General features: G+C 65.6%; 1 protein-coding gene and 1 long non-coding RNA gene across 7 annotated transcripts; both read right to left on the reverse strand.

Annotated features, from left to right (window-relative positions):
• Nucleotides 1-3299: 3299 nt before the first annotated feature.
• On the reverse strand, nucleotides 3300-7342 carry LOC121099654 (A-kinase anchor protein 13-like). Its single transcript, XM_040618878.1, has 5 exons — nucleotides 7206-7342; nucleotides 5920-6232; nucleotides 5148-5322; nucleotides 4636-4744; nucleotides 3300-4386 (listed from the first exon to the last, which is right to left on the reverse strand). The coding sequence occupies exons 1-5, from the start codon at nucleotides 7291-7293 to the stop codon at nucleotides 4343-4345; spliced, it is 729 nt and encodes a 242-aa protein (XP_040474812.1). The 5' UTR covers nucleotides 7294-7342; the 3' UTR covers nucleotides 3300-4342.
• A 3751-nt stretch (nucleotides 7343-11093) lies between these two features.
• On the reverse strand, nucleotides 11094-15361 carry LOC121080004. 6 transcript variants are annotated; one of them, XR_005825224.1, is made up of 6 exons: nucleotides 15335-15361; nucleotides 13737-13865; nucleotides 12971-13240; nucleotides 12654-12762; nucleotides 12386-12463; nucleotides 11094-12083 (listed from the first exon to the last, which is right to left on the reverse strand). It is a non-coding gene; the product is annotated as an uncharacterized LOC121080004 (long non-coding RNA). The 6 variants fall into 6 exon arrangements; XR_005825225.1 differs by having other exon boundaries at nucleotides 15269-15336; XR_005825226.1 differs by lacking the exon at nucleotides 15335-15361 and adding an exon at nucleotides 14213-14230.
• Between the last annotated feature and the right edge of the window lie 1817 nt (nucleotides 15362-17178).

The following is a 17178-nucleotide window of genomic DNA, read 5'->3' on the forward strand; positions in this document are numbered from 1 at the left end:
CAGCAGGCGGCAGCCCCAGCCAGGGCCCTTGGCCAGTGGCCGCCATGGCTGTTAGCCCAGCACAGGCTCTTGCCTGGGCCGGGCCCCCGTGGCCAAGGCCGGGTTCTAATTAAATCGGGGTCCTGAAAGCAGAAGCAAACCCTGGCCAGGCCGCGCTGAGCACCCGGGGGGGGCGGGGGGGGGGATGCGGTCACACTCCTTCCACCCGGAGCCCCCGTCCTTGATTTCTCATTTCCTCCCCGGGCGCCAGCGCCTCCGGCCGTGACCCCGAAACAGCCCCAAACCGACGGAAGGGAACCCCCAACGGGCACCCGGCCCCCGCGGGGCAGGATGAAGCCAGTGGGGAGGCGCGGGGGGCAGCCGAGGGGGTCCGCTGCCTCCCCCCACATGGCGGGGCCAGATGCGGGTGCTGGAAAGCCCCGAGCATCACGTGGGAGCAAGAGGGCGAAGGGGGAAGCGGCGGCAGCGGCTCAGCCATAAAAAGTCAGGCAGGGAGGAGATGGGGGGGCTCCGGCCCAGAGGGGACCCCCACGGCCCCAGGGGGGAGCCGCACAGCCCCCACCCCCTGCCCAAGGACAGAGTGACCCCAGCACCAACCCCCCCCAAACCTTGTGCCGGGCATCGCGGCGGGATGCAGCCGCCCCGCAGCATCACGGGTCCCTGCGGCTGGGGGTCCCCCCGCCATGCCCCGCAGCCCCCCGGCACCACGCGGGGCCACGAGCCCACCCCAGCGGCGGTGGGGCGAGGCTGGCGGCAGCGACGCCCCAGGACCCTGGCGGGAACCCACGGGACCCTGGTGGGACCCCGGTGGGACCCCGGTGGGACCCCCGGGGCTGAGCCGCTGCCGTGACTCACCCTGGGCGCAGGCCGGCGGTACATGGCGGGGGTCCCCGGGGTGGGGAGGGTGCTGAGTCCCCGAGGCAGCGCGAGCCAGGCCCCGGCGGCCGGGATTATTATTTCTTCCTGAAATAGCGCGGTCCCTCCCCTCCGCTGCCGCCCCGGCCGCTTCCCCCCAGCGCCCAGCGCTCCCCAGCCCCGCGTGGCTCCAGCCTGGACCCCCAGAATGGCACCGGCTGCTCCCCGCTGTCCACGGACCTGCCGGGGTCCCCTCCATTGGGGTCCCCTCTATTGGGTTCTTCTCTACTGGGGTCCCCTCTGCTGGGGTCCCCTCTGCTGGGTTCTTCTCTACTGGAGTCCCCTCTGCTGTGTTCTTCTCTATTGGGGTCCCCTCTGCTGGGTTCTTCTCTACTGGGGTCCCCCCTGCTGGGGACCCCTCTATTGGGTTCTTCTCTACTGGGGTCCCCTCTGCTGTGTTCTTCTCTATTGGGGTCCCCTCTGCTGGGTTCTTCTCTACTGGGGTCCCCCCTGCTGGGGACCCCTCTATTGGGTTCTTCTCTACTGGGGACCCCTCTATTGGGGTCCCCTCTATTGGGTTCTTCTCTATTAGGGTCCCCTCTGCTGGGGTCCCCTCTATTGGGTTCTTCTCTACTGGGGTCCCCTCTATTGGGGTCCCCTCTATTGGGTTCTTCTCTATTAGGGTCCCCTCTGCTGGGGTCCCCTCTATTGGGTTCTTCTCTACTGGGGTCCCCTCTATTGGGGACCCCCATCAAGCCCTGGCACCCCAGCACCCTGGGGACCCATCCCCATCCCCACCGCAGCTTCTCTTTGGGACCCCCCGCCCCCACCGCCATGTGGCTGGCGGCACAGCCGAGGGGACACCTGGCGGGATATCGGGTGCCACCCACCCCTGTGCCACCAGCACCGTGGGGACCCTGCTGGGTGGCTTCACCGTGCCCCCCCCCTCCCTCCTGCCCTGAGCGGCGATGCCAGGGTGGGCGCCCCACTCCCCACCCCAGTCCCCGCTCTGCCTGATGCAATCGCCACGTGTGCGGCTCCGTGTCCCGCTGCCTCGGCCGGGATCGACCCCCTTTCCCATCCACCCAGCCCCCCACCAGTGCCCCCAGCCCCCGAGGACCCTTCTCCCTCCGCTGGAATTTTATAGGACAAACTTGGCAAAGCCCAGACTTGGCGTGACCGCGGCCCCAGCCGCCCTTTCCTCCCGCTCAATACGTAAAAATAATATTAAATCCTGGATTTAAAACCATTTGCAGCCCCGGGTTGGCGCCCGGCAGGGTGGGACGAGGACGGGGCCATCCCACCCGGGGGTCCGGCCGTGCTGGGGTGGGTTTTGGCACCCCAACCATGGAGGGGGTGCGTGGCCCCCCAGGATGCCAGGAACAGCTGGCGGCTAATCCGGCCAGCGCAGGCGGGGGCCGAGGTGGGGAGTGGGGGGATTAATGGCTTCGCATGGCGGCAAATTGCAACCCCGGGGGGGCGCCCTGAGGGGGGGGGGAGGGGGGCTTCACCCCCCAGAAGTGGGTGGCAGGGGGGTGGGCGGCAACGCCATGGGGACGCAAAGGTGGCCCCTGTGTCCCCAGGACACTGCGTGCGCTGCTCTGCCTCAGTTTCCCCCCCTTAAGCTTCTGGCCCCGTGGCAGGGGGATGGTGGTGCCCCCCCCCCCCCCCCCCCCCCATGCCCCAGAGTCAACCAAAACACTCCAGCACCCAACCAGCAGGTTTCTCCTACGAGGAGAAATGGGGAAACTGAGGCACAGGGGGGTCTGGGCAGGGTCCTGCTGCCCTCCGAGCTGGGAAGGAGCAGGAGGAAAATATCCCGAATGGAGGAAGAGCTGCAGGAAACCGCCGGGCCGGGCCGGGGGGGCCGGGGGGGCCGCGCAGGCGGGGAGCTCAGCGCACAAACAAGCGTGCCCGCCGCCAGGAAAAACCTCATTTCCTCGGCCACAGCCCAGCCAGCTGCGGGGGGGCGGGGATGGGGGGCAACCGTCCCCCGTCCATGGTGGGCAGGGGTCCCCGTGTGGCCCCCAGCCCGCCGCTGGGTGCCAGGGCCTGCCGCCGTCCCGAGCGCTGCCGGCTCTGGGTGGAGCGGGATGGTGGGGAGGGGGACGGGGGGGGCCACGGCGGTGCCACCGAAACCACAGCACTGGGGCCTCGGCAGGACCCGGTACCCACGGGGCAAGCGCCTCCATCCCCTGTCTCCACCCCCCCCGCCTCCGAGGGCATTTGGGGTGTCACCCCCCCCACGTCCGTCCCCCCCCTTTAGATCCCGACGTATGAAAACGGTGCCGAGCAGGAGAGGGGAAACTGAGGCACGGCCTCCCAAAGGGCAGAGCGTCAAACAGACCCCCCCGGCCCCCCCCACGGCGTTTTCGGGGGGCGAATCGCCCCGCCACCCCCTCTGCTGCACCCCCCCAGCCCCCTACCTTCGTCTTCCCCGTCATCCTCTTGATGAAGCTGAGGGTCCGGCCCAGGGGGGTCTCTTCCCAGCGCTGGCTCCCCGCCTCCCCCGCCAGCTGCCCGCAGCTCCCGGCGCCGAAGCTGCAGGAGATGGAGGATCCAGCCTGGACAATCCCCCTCTGTCCCCAGCCGCCGCGGGGCCGGCAAACAGGGAGGAGCGAGCCCAGTGCCCCGGCTTCTCCGGGGCACAGAGCCCTTCTGTCTACCCCGAGCCCCGCGGGGTGCCCGGGTGGCCCCCCCAGGCTGGTGGCTACAGCCCCTCCTCGGTGACCCCCCTACCGTGTCACCCGTCCTGTAATTTGGGGAGCAGGGCGGTGGTCCCGCTCCGTAGGGGGTGCAGCCCCAAGGTTGCGGGGTGCCACAAGCACAGACCCCCACTTTGCTGGGGGGTCTCTCTCAGGGCTGGCCCTGGCTCCTTGGGGACACCCTCGGCAGGGGACAAGCCACCACGGGTAGGGGACAAGCCACCCTCAGCGGGGACAAGCCACCATGGGTGGGGGACAAGCCAGCCCCAGCGGGGGACAAGCCACCATGGGTGGGGGACAAGCCCTGCTCCCAGCCCATCCCTGGGGACACGGCTGGGGGCAGCTGCAGGGTGCAGGGGCCACTCAGCACCATCCTGTTTGGCCAGGTGGTTCAGGGCCAGCTTGTCCCTGTCCCTGTCCTCGCTTGGGGCTCCCGGCCAGCCCCCAGCGTGCCGATCCCCCGGGAACAAGCGCCCTAATGAAGACGGGAATGGGCTGTGACAGGCGCGGGGGCCCCGTGCCACCGGCACAATGTGATGCCGGGAGGGGGGCCAGGCACCCCAGGGACAGGGGGGGACACCACCTCCTCCGCTCCTGCTGACCCCGATGCCGGGAATGAGTGACGTGCGCCAGGGCTCGGCCGCCCTGTGCCCTCCCTGCAGCCACGAGCCAAAAATTCCCCATTTTTGGGCCAATTTTTTCCTCTCTAACCCTCCCCTGGGGGCTCCCTGGTCCCTCATTCACCCCGGCGCAGGGGTACAACGTGCCCCCCCGGCCCCCACTCACCCATTGACCAGGCTCTGCTGGGAGGCAAAGGGGGAAATTTCTGCAACGGCAAAAGAAAAATGAATTAGAAGTGGGGCCGAAGCGCAGCGAGAGAAGCAGCTCCTTTGGGTGGCGAATCATCCACCGCGGTCCAGGGCTGCTGCGCTGGGGGGATGAGAAATAACGAACTCCGGACGGCAGCACCATCGATTTTGGGTCGTTATTGGGGAGGTTTGAGCAGGGCTGGGGATGCAGCGCCGGGGGGTGCGAGGTGGGTGCTGCCCGGGGGGTCGTGGGTGCTGCCACTCACCGTCTGCGCCGGGGAAGCTGTCGATGATGCTGAGCGATGCTGATTTGGAGAGGGCACAGCCGCCGGCGCTCTGCCTGGCCCGGTACGCCGGCAGCCTCCGCGCATCTTCCTGCCAGTGGCGATGGCGTTGGCATCGGGGTCACCGGCTCCCATCCCTGCCACCCCCTACCCACCCTTTGGCAGGGCCCGGCGGGGGGCACAGGGCAGTTGCCTGTCCCCAGGGTGGTGCCGGTGCTGGATGGTCCCCAGGCCCCTGGGCCGCCCCTCCCTGCCACTGACCCCCACAATGGAGCTGCTCCCAGGGGATAACACAGCTCGGACAGGAGCATCCCGGCTCCAGGATGATGGCAAAGCCCCGAGGATGAAGGCAAAGCCACCCAGGATGGGGCTTTCCTGGGGACCCCCCACGATCCCCTCTCCCGGGGTCCCCCACCCTCACCCAGGCTGAGGCCCTGAATCCCTTCCCTGCGGCAGGTGCTGGGTGCCAGGAAGGGGGGGGGGGGGGGTCCTACCTGCGCCCGCTGCACATCGGCCTCATCCTCCTCATCCTGGGAGAGCAGGGACTCCAGGTCGTCGTGGCTGTGGATGAGGGGGACTCGCCGGGGGTCCCGCTGGTGCCGCCCCAGCCCATCCAGCTGCTCCGTGCTGGAGTCCATGTCCTCAGGGCTCAGCCCCTTGAGGCTCACACTGCAGCGGGGAGAGGGGACCCTGAGCTTGGGGGGGGTGTGGGGGGTGTCACTGCCACCAAACTGGGACCCCCATCCCCATGGGGTCAGCCTTGCTCTAGCACCCAGCGCTCAGGGCAGCCCCACATGGTCAGGGCCAGGGGTGCTCGCTCGTGGGGCGGGGGGATGCTCACCCCTGGGGTGCGGGGATGAGGGGATGCTCGCCCCTGGGATGGGGGGATGCTCGCCCTCAGGTGGGGGGATGAGGGGATGCTCGCCCCTGGGGTGCGGGGATGAGGGGATGCTCGCCCCTGGGATGGGGGGATGCTCGCCCTCAGGTGGGGGGATGAGGGGATGCTCGCCCCTGGGGTGCGGGGATGAGGGGATGCTCACCCCTGGGGTGCGGGGATGAGGGGATGCTCACCCCTGGGGTGCGGGGATGAGGGGATGCTCGCCCCTGGGGTGCGGGGATGAGGGGATGCTCGCCCCTTGGGTGGGGAGATGCTGCATGGAAGACCCCGACCCCTGGATGCAGGGGGCTCGGGAGCAGCGGTGCGAGGGCACGGAGCGGGGGCTGGCTGCGGGGCCGGGGTGGGGACACAGGGCAGGTCACCGCTACCTGAGCTGGCCGTAGCCGGGGACCCCACGCAGCTCCTTGCCCGGCTCCCAGCTGTGCCGGCGGAAGGGGTCCCGGGAGCGGATGGAGGTGCGGAGGGCGCAGGATCGCCGCAACGGCACCCCCCGAAAGTGATCTTCCTCCTCATCCTTCTCCTCCTCCTCCTCCCAGCCGCCCTCGGCGCGGGGGCTGGCAGCGGCGCTGGGCTCCAGGGCCGACATGCAGCGACGTCTCTGGCCCGGGACCCCGCAGAGGGCACCTTCGCAGGGGCCCAGGAAGATGTCGGGACCGTCCATGGCGCGCTCAGTGCCGCACGCTGCGGGAAGGAGGAGCGGAGGTGTCGGGGGCGGCCGGCCAGGCCTTGGCGCGGGGCATGGAACGAGTTGGGGGGGTCTCAGCTGAGCTCTGCAGACCCGCCCCCCCCCCCAGCCCCAGCTCCCCCCAGATGGCTTTTACAGCCGCTCTCGGAGCTTTAACCAGCCCGTAAAGATTACGAGGGTCATAAAGAGGAGCTGGCCCCCCCGACTCGTCCCCCCTGCGCTGACCTTGCCGAGCCCCACGCATGGCACGGGCCCCCCCGAGCCCGCAGTGCCGGCGCCACGGTGCAGAGCGCTCCCGGGCCCCCAGCCCTGCACAAACAGGGCCGGGGGCCGCGGCTGGCAGGAACACACAGAAACACCCACTCGAGGCCGAGCGGCCCCCGGTTACTCATTAAGCGCCCAGGAATTTGGCTGGGATGAGAGCGGCTCCTCGCCCGCTCGTCTGGGGGGAGCTGAGCAGCGATGGGGTCCCACCACCATGGGGGACCCTGTCAGGATGCAGCCCACCCACCCCAACACAAGAACCCCGAATTTCCACCTCCCCAGGCGATACATGCCCGCCCCGAGCAGCCGTCCCTCGGGAGAGGATGCTCAGGTTGCCCTGCAAGTCCCTTGGGGACCTGGATTTAGTCTGGTGGCATCTGGCCCCTGCACGTGTGGTCCCAGCCCAGCAGCAGGATGGGACCCAGGGAGCTTTCAGCCTGGTTGTGACCCCCTGTGAAAGGCCACACCTGGCTGGGGAAGCCCCCCAGGCATCCCCACACCCCCCAGCATCCTGATACACTGGGGCTGCCCACGCCAGGTGGCTACAACAGCCTTTAAAGAAAGGCCACTGCGGGGTGCAGCTTGTAGCCCCTCCAAACGCCATCTCCCCATCACGCCCGCTCCCTCCCTGGACCACGTTGCCCCACCCCAAAGCAAAACCCCTTCTCCTGCTGCTGTTGGTGAGATGGAGCCACGACCACAAACCCCAGCAGAGCGCCCCGGTCCCTCTGGTCCAGCCCATCGCTCTGGTCCATGCTGCCCACAGCCCCCAGATCCCGACACCGGTGGCCATGCTGGTGCCCGAGGCGTTCCCAGTGCTGGCACATCCTCCCCCAGCACTGCCCAGTCCCGACTCACCCCGCTGCGCCCGAGCCCCATGGGCAGCCCCACTTGGGACAGGGAGGGAAATGGGATGAGCTCAGCCACTTTCCTGTTTTTTACATTCCCGGCTCAGTCAGCTGATAAAAAAACCCACTTTCCTCTGCATCTGCCTATCATCTGCCCGTCGATCTGCCCAGGAGCGGACCAGACGAGTGAGCAGCTTTGCCACAAATACAAAAGAATAAATAAATAGTGAAGATAGCATCCATCGCGCTCCCGCCGGCGATAAGCTCGGCTCTCCCCAAAAGCACACACGGCTGCCTGGCGATTTAAGGGCTCCCAAGCTCCTACAGGTGCTGGTGCCACAAAAGCCATTTGGATGCCCAGGAACTTCCTGGTGTAGCACCAGAAACCAGTTGGAGATCTTGGGGTGTAACCCCAACCCCCTGCGCGCAGGGAGCTGGCAGGACAAGGGATGGGATCCGGCAGCGGCATCGCAGCATCCCCCAAATCAAACCCTGACCTCGGGGTGCACCCCAGCGAGTCACACCAGCCCCATTTATCACCTGCTGGCACCGGGACACCGGCAGCAGCTTCCCACCGGCACGGTAAGCTCCGTGCCGAGATGCTCCGGCAAGAGCCAGGCTCCACCGGCCAGGAGCCCCCAGCTCCCCGCAGCGGGCGAAGCCGGGCACCGAGCCGGCCTCCCAGTCCGTGCTTGTGTTCCAAGCCCCCCCAAAATGTTGGGGAGCACCAGGCGGAGAGCAGCGAGGAGGCTGGGCCCGGTGCCACCCGCCAGCTGCAGGATGGGGACCTGGAGGAGCCCCCTGCCCCGCGCTGAGAACGGCCAACGCTCATCACTGGAGTGTGCGGAGAGGGGTCAGGACCACAGCGGGTCCCCCCCATGCTCCGGGCCAGCACGGGTCCCCAGACACCCTGAGGGCACCCAGCCTGTGCACCCAGTCCCAGGGGAGGAAGCAAGAAGCCAGGTCTTCCTCCTTCGAGCCACTGTGACCCCACGCCACCGAGGTGGCTGCCCATCCCGGCACCGGGTGGGACACGGGGTGCCAGCACGTCGCCCCCCATTTATCTCCGGGCACAACTGGGATCCCCAGCACCGGCAAGGATGAACCCTCGGCCACCGGCTCTCCAGGTGGGTGGAGGATGCTCGTGCTGGCCACCACCCTGGGAAACCGAGGTCCGGAGGGATGGGTGACCGGCTGGAGGGTCACGACAGTGACCTTTGGGTCACACCCCACCAGCGCCAGGCGTGGGAGCGGGGACGCAGGTGCCCTGTCCCCACGGTCCCGGGCAAAGGGCAGGGAAGGTGCCGGCGAGTGGCTGGTGGGGGGACGCGGTGGTGGCAGTGGGCGAGGGGGGTGCTGCAGCACCCAGGAGTGGGGACGGTGGCTCCTGGGTGGCTCAGGTCACCCCCCGGGCTGCCAGGGACCCACCTGCGGGTGATGCGGCCGGTGGGCCCCATGGGGCCAGCCCTGCTGGGTGCTCTCCTCCTCTTCCTCCCCCGCTCAGTCCCTGCCTCTTTCACACACAAAATAAACCAGGAACCACTTGGCAAATCGGATCCTTTTCCCTGTTAACCCTTTGCCCTGCACCACACAGATCCTCTGCACCGTCCCCACCAAGGGACACACGCTCCCCTCCTCATGGGGCACCCCAAATCCAGCCTTGCTCCCCCTTTCCCTCCTCCCTGACTCATCAGCCGCAGCTCTGCGCCGGGCTGTGGGTGCCCTCGGCACTGAGCAACCCTCCCATTTCCTTCTCCACCGATTTCGGGGTCCGAGAACAGCCTTAGGGTGCCCCTCGTGCCCCTTCCCAACTCCCAGTCATCCTTCCCGTGCCAGCCGGTGGGACTTACGGATAATCCACCGCCCGCTGTAGTGACAAGCAGGAGCTGGGCAACCCCAAAGCACCATAAGGCCAGGCGCATTACTCCGTGCCTCAGTTTCCCCGTCTCCCCAAAGTGGTGGTTTCCTCCATCCCAGTTAGCTTTGGCACTGGCGCAGCCGCACTTTTCCAAGCCTGCACAAGCCGCTGCCAGCTCGGGGAGCAGCGTGCCGTGCTGAGGAGGGCACCCAAGAGGAGGGCACCCAAGAGGAGGGCACCCAAGGCTGCGAGGAGGGCGACAAGGGCAGGGTGAGCAGTGACTCAGGCTGCCCACACAGCACAGGCTGCTCGCACCGGCTCCGCGTTAACCCTTCACACCGGACCTCGGCTACAACAAACCGCCGGGATCGGGCGATGCCGGAAGGATTACGCACCTTGGACAAACCCAGCAGGGCTGGATCCAGGAGGGATTTCATTTCCTGGGAAAAGCCACCACCAAACGCGGGTGGAGCAAACCATCCCCGTGCCAGAGGCACCCGCGAGCCATAAACACCCCGGTGCATTTAATCCCCATCTGCCAGAAGCGGCTCGGAAGCTTTGGAAAGCTCCGGCAACCTTTGTTCCGGGTGTCCCAGCGCCGCTGGCACACGAAGCGCCCGATCAGCAGAAGGAAAATAAATAAACGGCCTCTCGCCACGCACGGGCACAGCCCTGGTCCCCCACCCCGGAGCCAGCCTGTCCCTTGGCCCCGTCTCTCCGCTCGATATTCCTCAGGCTAAGGCTTCAGCCCGCCCGGACCGTGTTTGTTTTACACAGGTGGCACCAGGGACCTTTGCGCGACTTTCCGGAGCGGTGCCAGGAGGTGACACCTGCCCGGGGCGGCCGGGAGCGGAGCTGGCACGGCTGGTGCCCTGCCCTGCCTCGTGGGGAGGGAAACCGCAGCGGCCGGGCGGCGGAACAAGCTCCAAAGTTTTTTTCGGAAACCATCAGGAATTTAGTCGGGATTATTATCCCGGGGCTGGGGCTCAGGGAACCAGCCCTTTCCCAGCTCACACGCTGGTTGTGGGGCTGCACGGGAGCTCGGCAGCCCTCCTGGCTCCTGGTTTCCAAGCGCCTGAGGCGAGGACCAAAACACTATCCGTATTTCCAAGGGTTTTCTGGAACTGGCCCCTTCCCCAGGGTGCCGGGGCGCAGGAGGGCCAGGCACGGGCGTCCTCCGGGCTCTCGTCCCACTCTGAAGCCCTACCACGGGCACACCAGCATCACGTCGGTCCATGACCGGCATTCCCAGCGCCAGCCCAACTCCAGGCTCAAGGAAGAGCGCTTCGATCAGAAATACAACAGACAGCTCCTCGGTGTCGGCTTCCCCCCAAACCCTCCCAGCCTGCCCTCCAAAACCCGTCCCAGAGCAGGCAGAACAGCCTTACCTCTCAGCCTGGCGAGGAAAATCCGTGGCCGGGCACATCCCGGCGAGCTGCGCCAGCCAGCCCCGCTGGCACAAAGCTCCCGCACCTTCCTGAAAGTTTCTTGAGCATCAAACAGCCACCGTGTCCCTAACCCGGCCGGCTGCGACGCTCGCCAGGCCAAACAAAGGGTGCAACCGGTGGCAGCGAAGGTTGGGGCGAGGGGGTGAGGAATCCCGGCTTGGAAACATTGTTCTGGTAACAAAGGCACAGTGTTCGCTCCGGCACGGCCCCGCGATTTCTATCCACCAACACGAAATTCTCGGCTGCCACCAGTGCCGGGGAGCGGGCTCCAACGCGTGGCCCGGACCGGGCTGTGCGGTGCCACCAGCCACCACGGAGCCCCTGCCCAGATCGCAGGGCAAACAAATCACCCCCCTCTCACCACGTGCGGGTCCCCTCGGCCAAGCCATCGCTGTGCTGCTCCCTCCTCCAGAGGAAAAGCACAAATCCACACCCAACGGGCAGCCACGCTACCGTTTATTTACAACGGTGGAAGAAACCCCCTTATAGCGGCGCTGGGGGCCGTCAGGAAAGCTGGCGTGAGGTGCCAGCTCCCCACATTCCCTCTGCTCCCATTTTTCCATTTATTTTCCTGATGGAGTAACGTACTGATTTATTTTCCTGCCTGTACGCCCTTTCAGCCGCTTCTGGAGGCAGCCAGGTGCCTCCAGGCCCTCCCGGTGAAAGCAAAGCAGGTTTCTTCCACGGTGTGTTTTACTACAAAGCCATGGGTTCCTCAACAGAGCAACCAGGGGGAAAAAAAAAAAAACAAACCCCAAAGCCACAAACCCCAACCAGCCACACAGCAGCGAACTGCTCAGCGAAACACAGCGGGGCTCCCCGTGCCCCAGCTCGCAAAGAACACGGCTCTCCAACAGCAGTGGGCAGAGCTCCTTCCCGCAGGGGTTTCGGCAAGGCGGACCGCAGCTGGAAGAGGAGCCCCCGCCCCAGGATTTCCAGGGTTTGAGCAGACTGCAGCAGGCAGGGGCTCCCTTGGCTGAGTGGGGCCTGGGAGGCAACGCAGACGCCAGAAACGCTGCAGAGCTGCACCCCCACAAATGAGCTCCGCCGGGCGTTAACACGCTCGTGTCGCAGCTTCACTGGCACCTCTCGGCCGCAGAGTGAGGGACGCTGCCCTGAACGAGCAGGCAGCGGGTTTGGTCGGGGCTTTTTGGTGTTTTTTCTTCTTTTTTGATGGGAGAAGGCAACGCACTGCTGCCATTGAAGTGACTCGGCCGCAGCGTGGCCCCGGCGGTGCCTCTGCAGACTGTTGCCGGTCCAAGCACACCGGCGGTTCTGGTGGGTTAATGGTAGCTCCCTCCTGAGCTCCGGGGTGCTGGTTTCCTCCCTCTTTTTTCCTCTCGGGGTTGTCTGATTTTCTGTTGCTCAAGTATCAGAGCAGCATCCCAATGGAGGGCAGAGCCACCACAACAAAACCCGCCCGGTCCAGCTGGAAGGAGAAATTGTTAAGAAAGAATTTGGAACAAATCACACACAGCTGAGTTACAACCATCAGATCCTCCACCCGCAAAGCTCCTGGCCCGAATCCCACAGTGCCAGCTCCTTCACAGAGGGATGGAAACTGCTATTCCTGTGATATTTTCTCCCGGACAATGGACACGGGTTAACTATGATCCACGCTGGAGTTTTTTGGGTGACCGTAGTGCAAACCCAACACGCTGCAAACGGACGCTGCGCCAGGTGGTGTGACTGCTGCGGTGTCATTTCAATTAGTCATTGAAAGGTACTTACAAAGCGAGGCGAGAACCTCCTGACAAACTCGCGCTGAGCCAGGATTCTTCCCTGCCCAGGAGCACTCGTGAGGCCAACCTACAAAACAGGGAGGAGGAGGAGGATGATCGTATTTGTGACTTTTTCTTCGTGCAACAGAGCACGCGCATTGTAAGAGTGCAGGGGCATGCATCACCAGCTCCTAACAAGCTCGAAGAGCAGAGTCAGGTGTATCTGTTGTCCAACGTGGGCATAAAAATTGTGTAAAAATTCAAATCAGCTCACTCACCATCACCTGCCCACCCCCCTGGGCCTGGCACATGATGGCAGCAGCGGTGAAGTTGAAGTACGCAGCTTCAAGGGGCTGCGGGACACGTTACTCACTCTGAGATCTGAAACTTCAGGAAAACAGTTGCATTTCACCAAAGGGAAGTAAGGAGATGGGCAAAGAGGAGGATGGAACCCGGTGGCAAAGCCAGTCCTGTCAGCAGATCCCAGCCCTCTGCAGTTACAGGCACCCAGACCCCCCCGACACCCTGCCCAGTGCCCGGCGCGCTGGAATCTTGGCGACAAGGAGCAAGGACAGCAGAGCTACAGGACGTTTACGGGCAAGAACGAGCGTCGGGAGAGAAGACATTTCAAAACACAAGACGACAGCGAGCGATGTGGAGCCACTGACACTGAACATCGCAGAGCCAAATGCCAAAATCCTCCGGGCGGGAAAGAACCGTCCAAAGCTCCGTGTCGAAGGCAGCACTACGCACAACGAAGAAAGGGACAGCAGGGAAGTCTCGGATCGGGTATTCTCACCGGCGGACTGTGCCACAGAGGGACAGCAGCGCCATCCTGACAACTGACAGCAGCAAGAACTGACTTCTGAAACATAAAAAGGGCACCGGGACGGGGAGGAGAGTCACGGAGTCATTTAGGTTGGAAAAGATCCGTAAGATCATCGAGTGCAGGCGTATTACAAGGCAACGGCAGGAAGGGGAAGGCAAAGCTGAGAGAAGCTGCAGAACAACCAGGAAACTGGGTGTCAGGAAAGCTCACAAAGCCAAGAAAGAGCATCTGTGTGCACGAGGAGGGGAGCGTCACAAGATAAAACATGAGGAACTCCTCGAGCTGGGCGGACAGTTAGGGCAGCCACGAGGAGAAGGCAGGAAACGGCAAAAGCAGGGACAATGCAACAGGAAGGAAAAGGCAAATCAGGAGGTAAAAGGCAAATCACAGGGTCAGACCTTCCAGCACCAGCGGTAAGCTCCAGCACAGGCAGAGCAAAGGTAGCAGCATGCCATGGAGCCCAGAAACAGGCTCAAACCCTGCAGACACACATGTGAAGATTTGCTCCTGGTGAGCGTGGGACACGGCTTACTGGGAGCGCTGCAGTCCGGTCCTCCACAGCATTCCCCTTTATCAGCGCTGGGGGGGGCAGGAGCCTGGCCCCCTCCCCACAACCAGCCATGCAGAACTGGGTAAATGCAGCTGGAATTGGGAGCCTCATCTAAAAGCAAAAAGAAAATGGGAGTATCATCAATGATTTTATGGCAAAGAGAACGCGGATGGGACAACTAAATGAGAGAACCCAGGCCTTTGCGTGCCCCGAGACACGAAGGGCAGCGTAGTGCACAGCGGCAGCGATCAGGGATAGCACAGAGCGGGGAGAAACGGCCCCGGCACCCCGCAGGCGGCAGCTGCCCCCTGATACTGATGCTCTCGCTGGAAAGCGTAGGGGTAACAGCACAGCACGGGCTGAGGCTGGCAGGCACAGCACAACAGGCGGCTGCCCCCCCCAAAGCCCCCAGCCCTCCCGGCACCCAAGCAGCACGGGGAAGGCCGGCAGCTTCCCACCGCTGCCTGTGCTGCCCCCGACAGCACTGAGCCGCTGCTTCTCCCCGCCGCATTCTCTCCAGCTCTTATTCCCAGCGCCCAGGTACCACCGGCTCCCACCAGCAGCCCTTCTCGCCCCAGAACTCGCTGCCTCAGGCCACGTGTCCCCGGCGCCCCCAGCCCAGCCCCTCCAGAGCTGCCTCGCAGAGCACCAGCAGTTCCCGCGCTCACGACACACGCTCCTACATACACTCAGGTGTCAGAGCCCCCACGCTCGATGCTCGGGACCCCCCCTTCCCCTCAATACTCCCCTGCCACAGGCTTCACGCCAGCGTTTCCCCCCCAGGCTGCTCCTGCGCACCCCGCAGGGCACCCCACAAACCAAAGAACCCCCCCCCCCCGGCCTCACTGCCTGCTGCCGGCAGGAGACCCAAGGCCCAGCCACCGGCACTGCCCCAGCCCAGTGATACCCCCCGAGCCTCAGCTGCAGACCCTGCCCGTCCCCCCCAGCCCCACAAAGCCCATTCTTAAGACACCCCCGGCACCGCTCCGACCCACACAGGGCCCTCCCGCTGCCCCCCAAATCCCACCACAGCCCTCCCCTACCCCACAGACACCCCACCCCCACCGCCAGCTCTCCCCCTCCACAGGCCCTTCTCTGCCCCACAGACCCCCCAGTTCTCCCCCTCCACGGGCCCTCTCCTGCCCCACAGGCCCCCCAGTTCCGCCGCTCCATGGGCCCTCCCCTGCCCCACAGGCCCCGCAGTTCCCCCTCTCCAGAGATCCTCCACAGCTCCTCCCCTCCACAGGCCCTCCACAGGCCCTCCACAGGCCATCCATTGCCCCACAGATGCCCCACAGACCTCCCCCAGCCCCCCCCGCATGGGCCCTTCCCTGTCCCACAGCCCCCCCTCAAGCTCCCCCCCTCCATAAGCCCTCCCCCGTCCCACAGACCCCCAGTTCCCCCCCCCTCCACGGGCCCTCCCCGCCCCACAGACCCCCTCCCTCCCCCAGCCCTCCATGGGCTCTCCCTGCCCCACAGACCCCAGTTCCCCCCCTTCATGGGCCCTCCCCTACCCCACAGGACCCCTGCCCCATTGCGACCCCCGGCGGAACGCGGAGCCACCGGAAGCGCCCGCTGACCGGAAGCGCCCGCTGACCGGAAGCGATGGCGGCGGCGGCCCCGAGGCATGCCGGGAGCTGCAGTTTGGGGCCCCCCCCCCGCGCATGCGCAGGGCGGCCCCGCCCGCCGCGGCCTGCAGGGGCGCGCGCAGCCAGCGCCTGGCGTTCAAAACAGCGCCCCGCCGTGCCCGGGGGATGCGGCCTGCAGGGGGCCCGGGGCCTTCACCCGGCCTCGCTGGGGCCCTGCGGCCTCTGGGGGGCCCGGGCCTTCACCCGGCCTCGCTGGGGCCCTGCGGCCTCTGGGGGGCCCGGGGCCTTCACCCGGCCTCGCTGGGGCCCTGCGGCCTCCGGGGGGGCCCGGGGCCTTCACCCGGCATCGCTGGGGCCCTGCGGCCTCCGGGGGGCCCCGGGGCCTTCACCCGGCATCGCTGGGGCCCTGCGGCCTCCGGGGGGGCCCGGGGCCTTCACCCGGCCTCGCTGGGGCCCTGCGGCCTCCGGGGGGCCCCGGGGCCTTCACCCGGCCTCGCTGGGGCCCTGCGGCCTCCGGGGGGGCCCGGGGCCTTCACCCGGCCTCGCTGGAGCCCTGCTGTCCCCAGAGAGCCCTGAGGCCTTCACTTGGCCCCACCATGGCTGGCAGGGGTCCAGCTGCCCCCAGAGAGCCCCAGGAACTTCACTGGGCTTTGCCGTTGGGTTTATGTTTGGGATGAGAGTGTGGAGTTTTGGGGAGAGAAAGCGAAGCACCCCGCTCTTTGGGGGCTGTCGAGGGAAGGGGGCTGCTGCCAATGCTTTCAGTCCTGGCCACCGCTGGAGCCACAGCTGGGGGATCTGTGTTGGGCCTGGGCTCTGTTTTGTACTTGCGTTAAAAGTTCTAGGGGGGCTGAAAGACCAAAAGAGGGGTCCCAGATGGAGCAAAAGGCATACAGAGTCCTTGGGGACACAAGAAAAGCCAGAGGATGAGTTGTGGGGGAACCCAAAGGCTCCTAAAGCCGTTCCAGAGACAAAGGAAAGCTTGGGGAGGAAGCCAGGAGCGTGAGACGGGATCTAAGCAGGGAACCTCAGCTCTCATGGGGCAAGGGGCTGAATAGAGGCACCCTAATTAGCAGAGAGGACAAAAAGAGTGCTCTGAGGGAGAAAAACACCTGAGGAAGGACCCACCCAGCACCATCCATGACCCACCCAACCCCCCAGGACCCTTCTAGTACCCCCAGTTCCTTCCCAGATCCTCACCACCCTCAGAAGTCCCCCCGTACCCACCCAGAGCCCCTCAGTATCCCCCCCGTACCCACCCAGAGCCCCTAGTACATCACAGAGCCACCTGGGACCCTCCAACATCCTCCTGGACCCTCCCGGAGCCCCTCAGCATCCCCCCAAGACCCTCCCAGAGCCCCTGGGACCCTCCAACATCCTCCTGGACCCTCCCGGAGCCCCTCAGCATCCCCCCAAGACCCTCCCAGAGCCCCTAGTACATCACAGAGCCACCCGGGACCCTCCAATGTGTGAGCGCTGGAGACTTGTTCGGTTCCCCCACCTCCCCCAAGGTGGCCGTGGCATCGCAACGCAAGGAAACAGGAAAGTGATTCTCAAGTTGAGTTTCCCCACTGAAACAAACGAGAAGGTGGTTTTTTTAAAGCCTATGGTCAATACAAACACGTAAAGAAAAAAGGTAGGTGACTTTGCAGCATCAGCCAAAAGGTTTGACACGGAAACCTTTGGGACGGGTTCTGGCATCCCTGTCAGGAAAAAGCGCTGCGTGCGGTGGCGGGTTGTGTTGTACGGGCGCAGTGGCAGCATCCGTGTTTCAGTATCATCATCACGGGAACCTGCCCCAGCCTGGGGCCGGGTACGGCCGCGGTGATCCGTATCCT

The sequence above is a fragment of the Falco naumanni genome, chromosome 20 (genome assembly GCF_017639655.2).
Source record: "Falco naumanni isolate bFalNau1 chromosome 20, bFalNau1.pat, whole genome shotgun sequence".
In the NCBI taxonomy this organism is placed as follows: Eukaryota; Metazoa; Chordata; class Aves; order Falconiformes; family Falconidae; genus Falco; species Falco naumanni.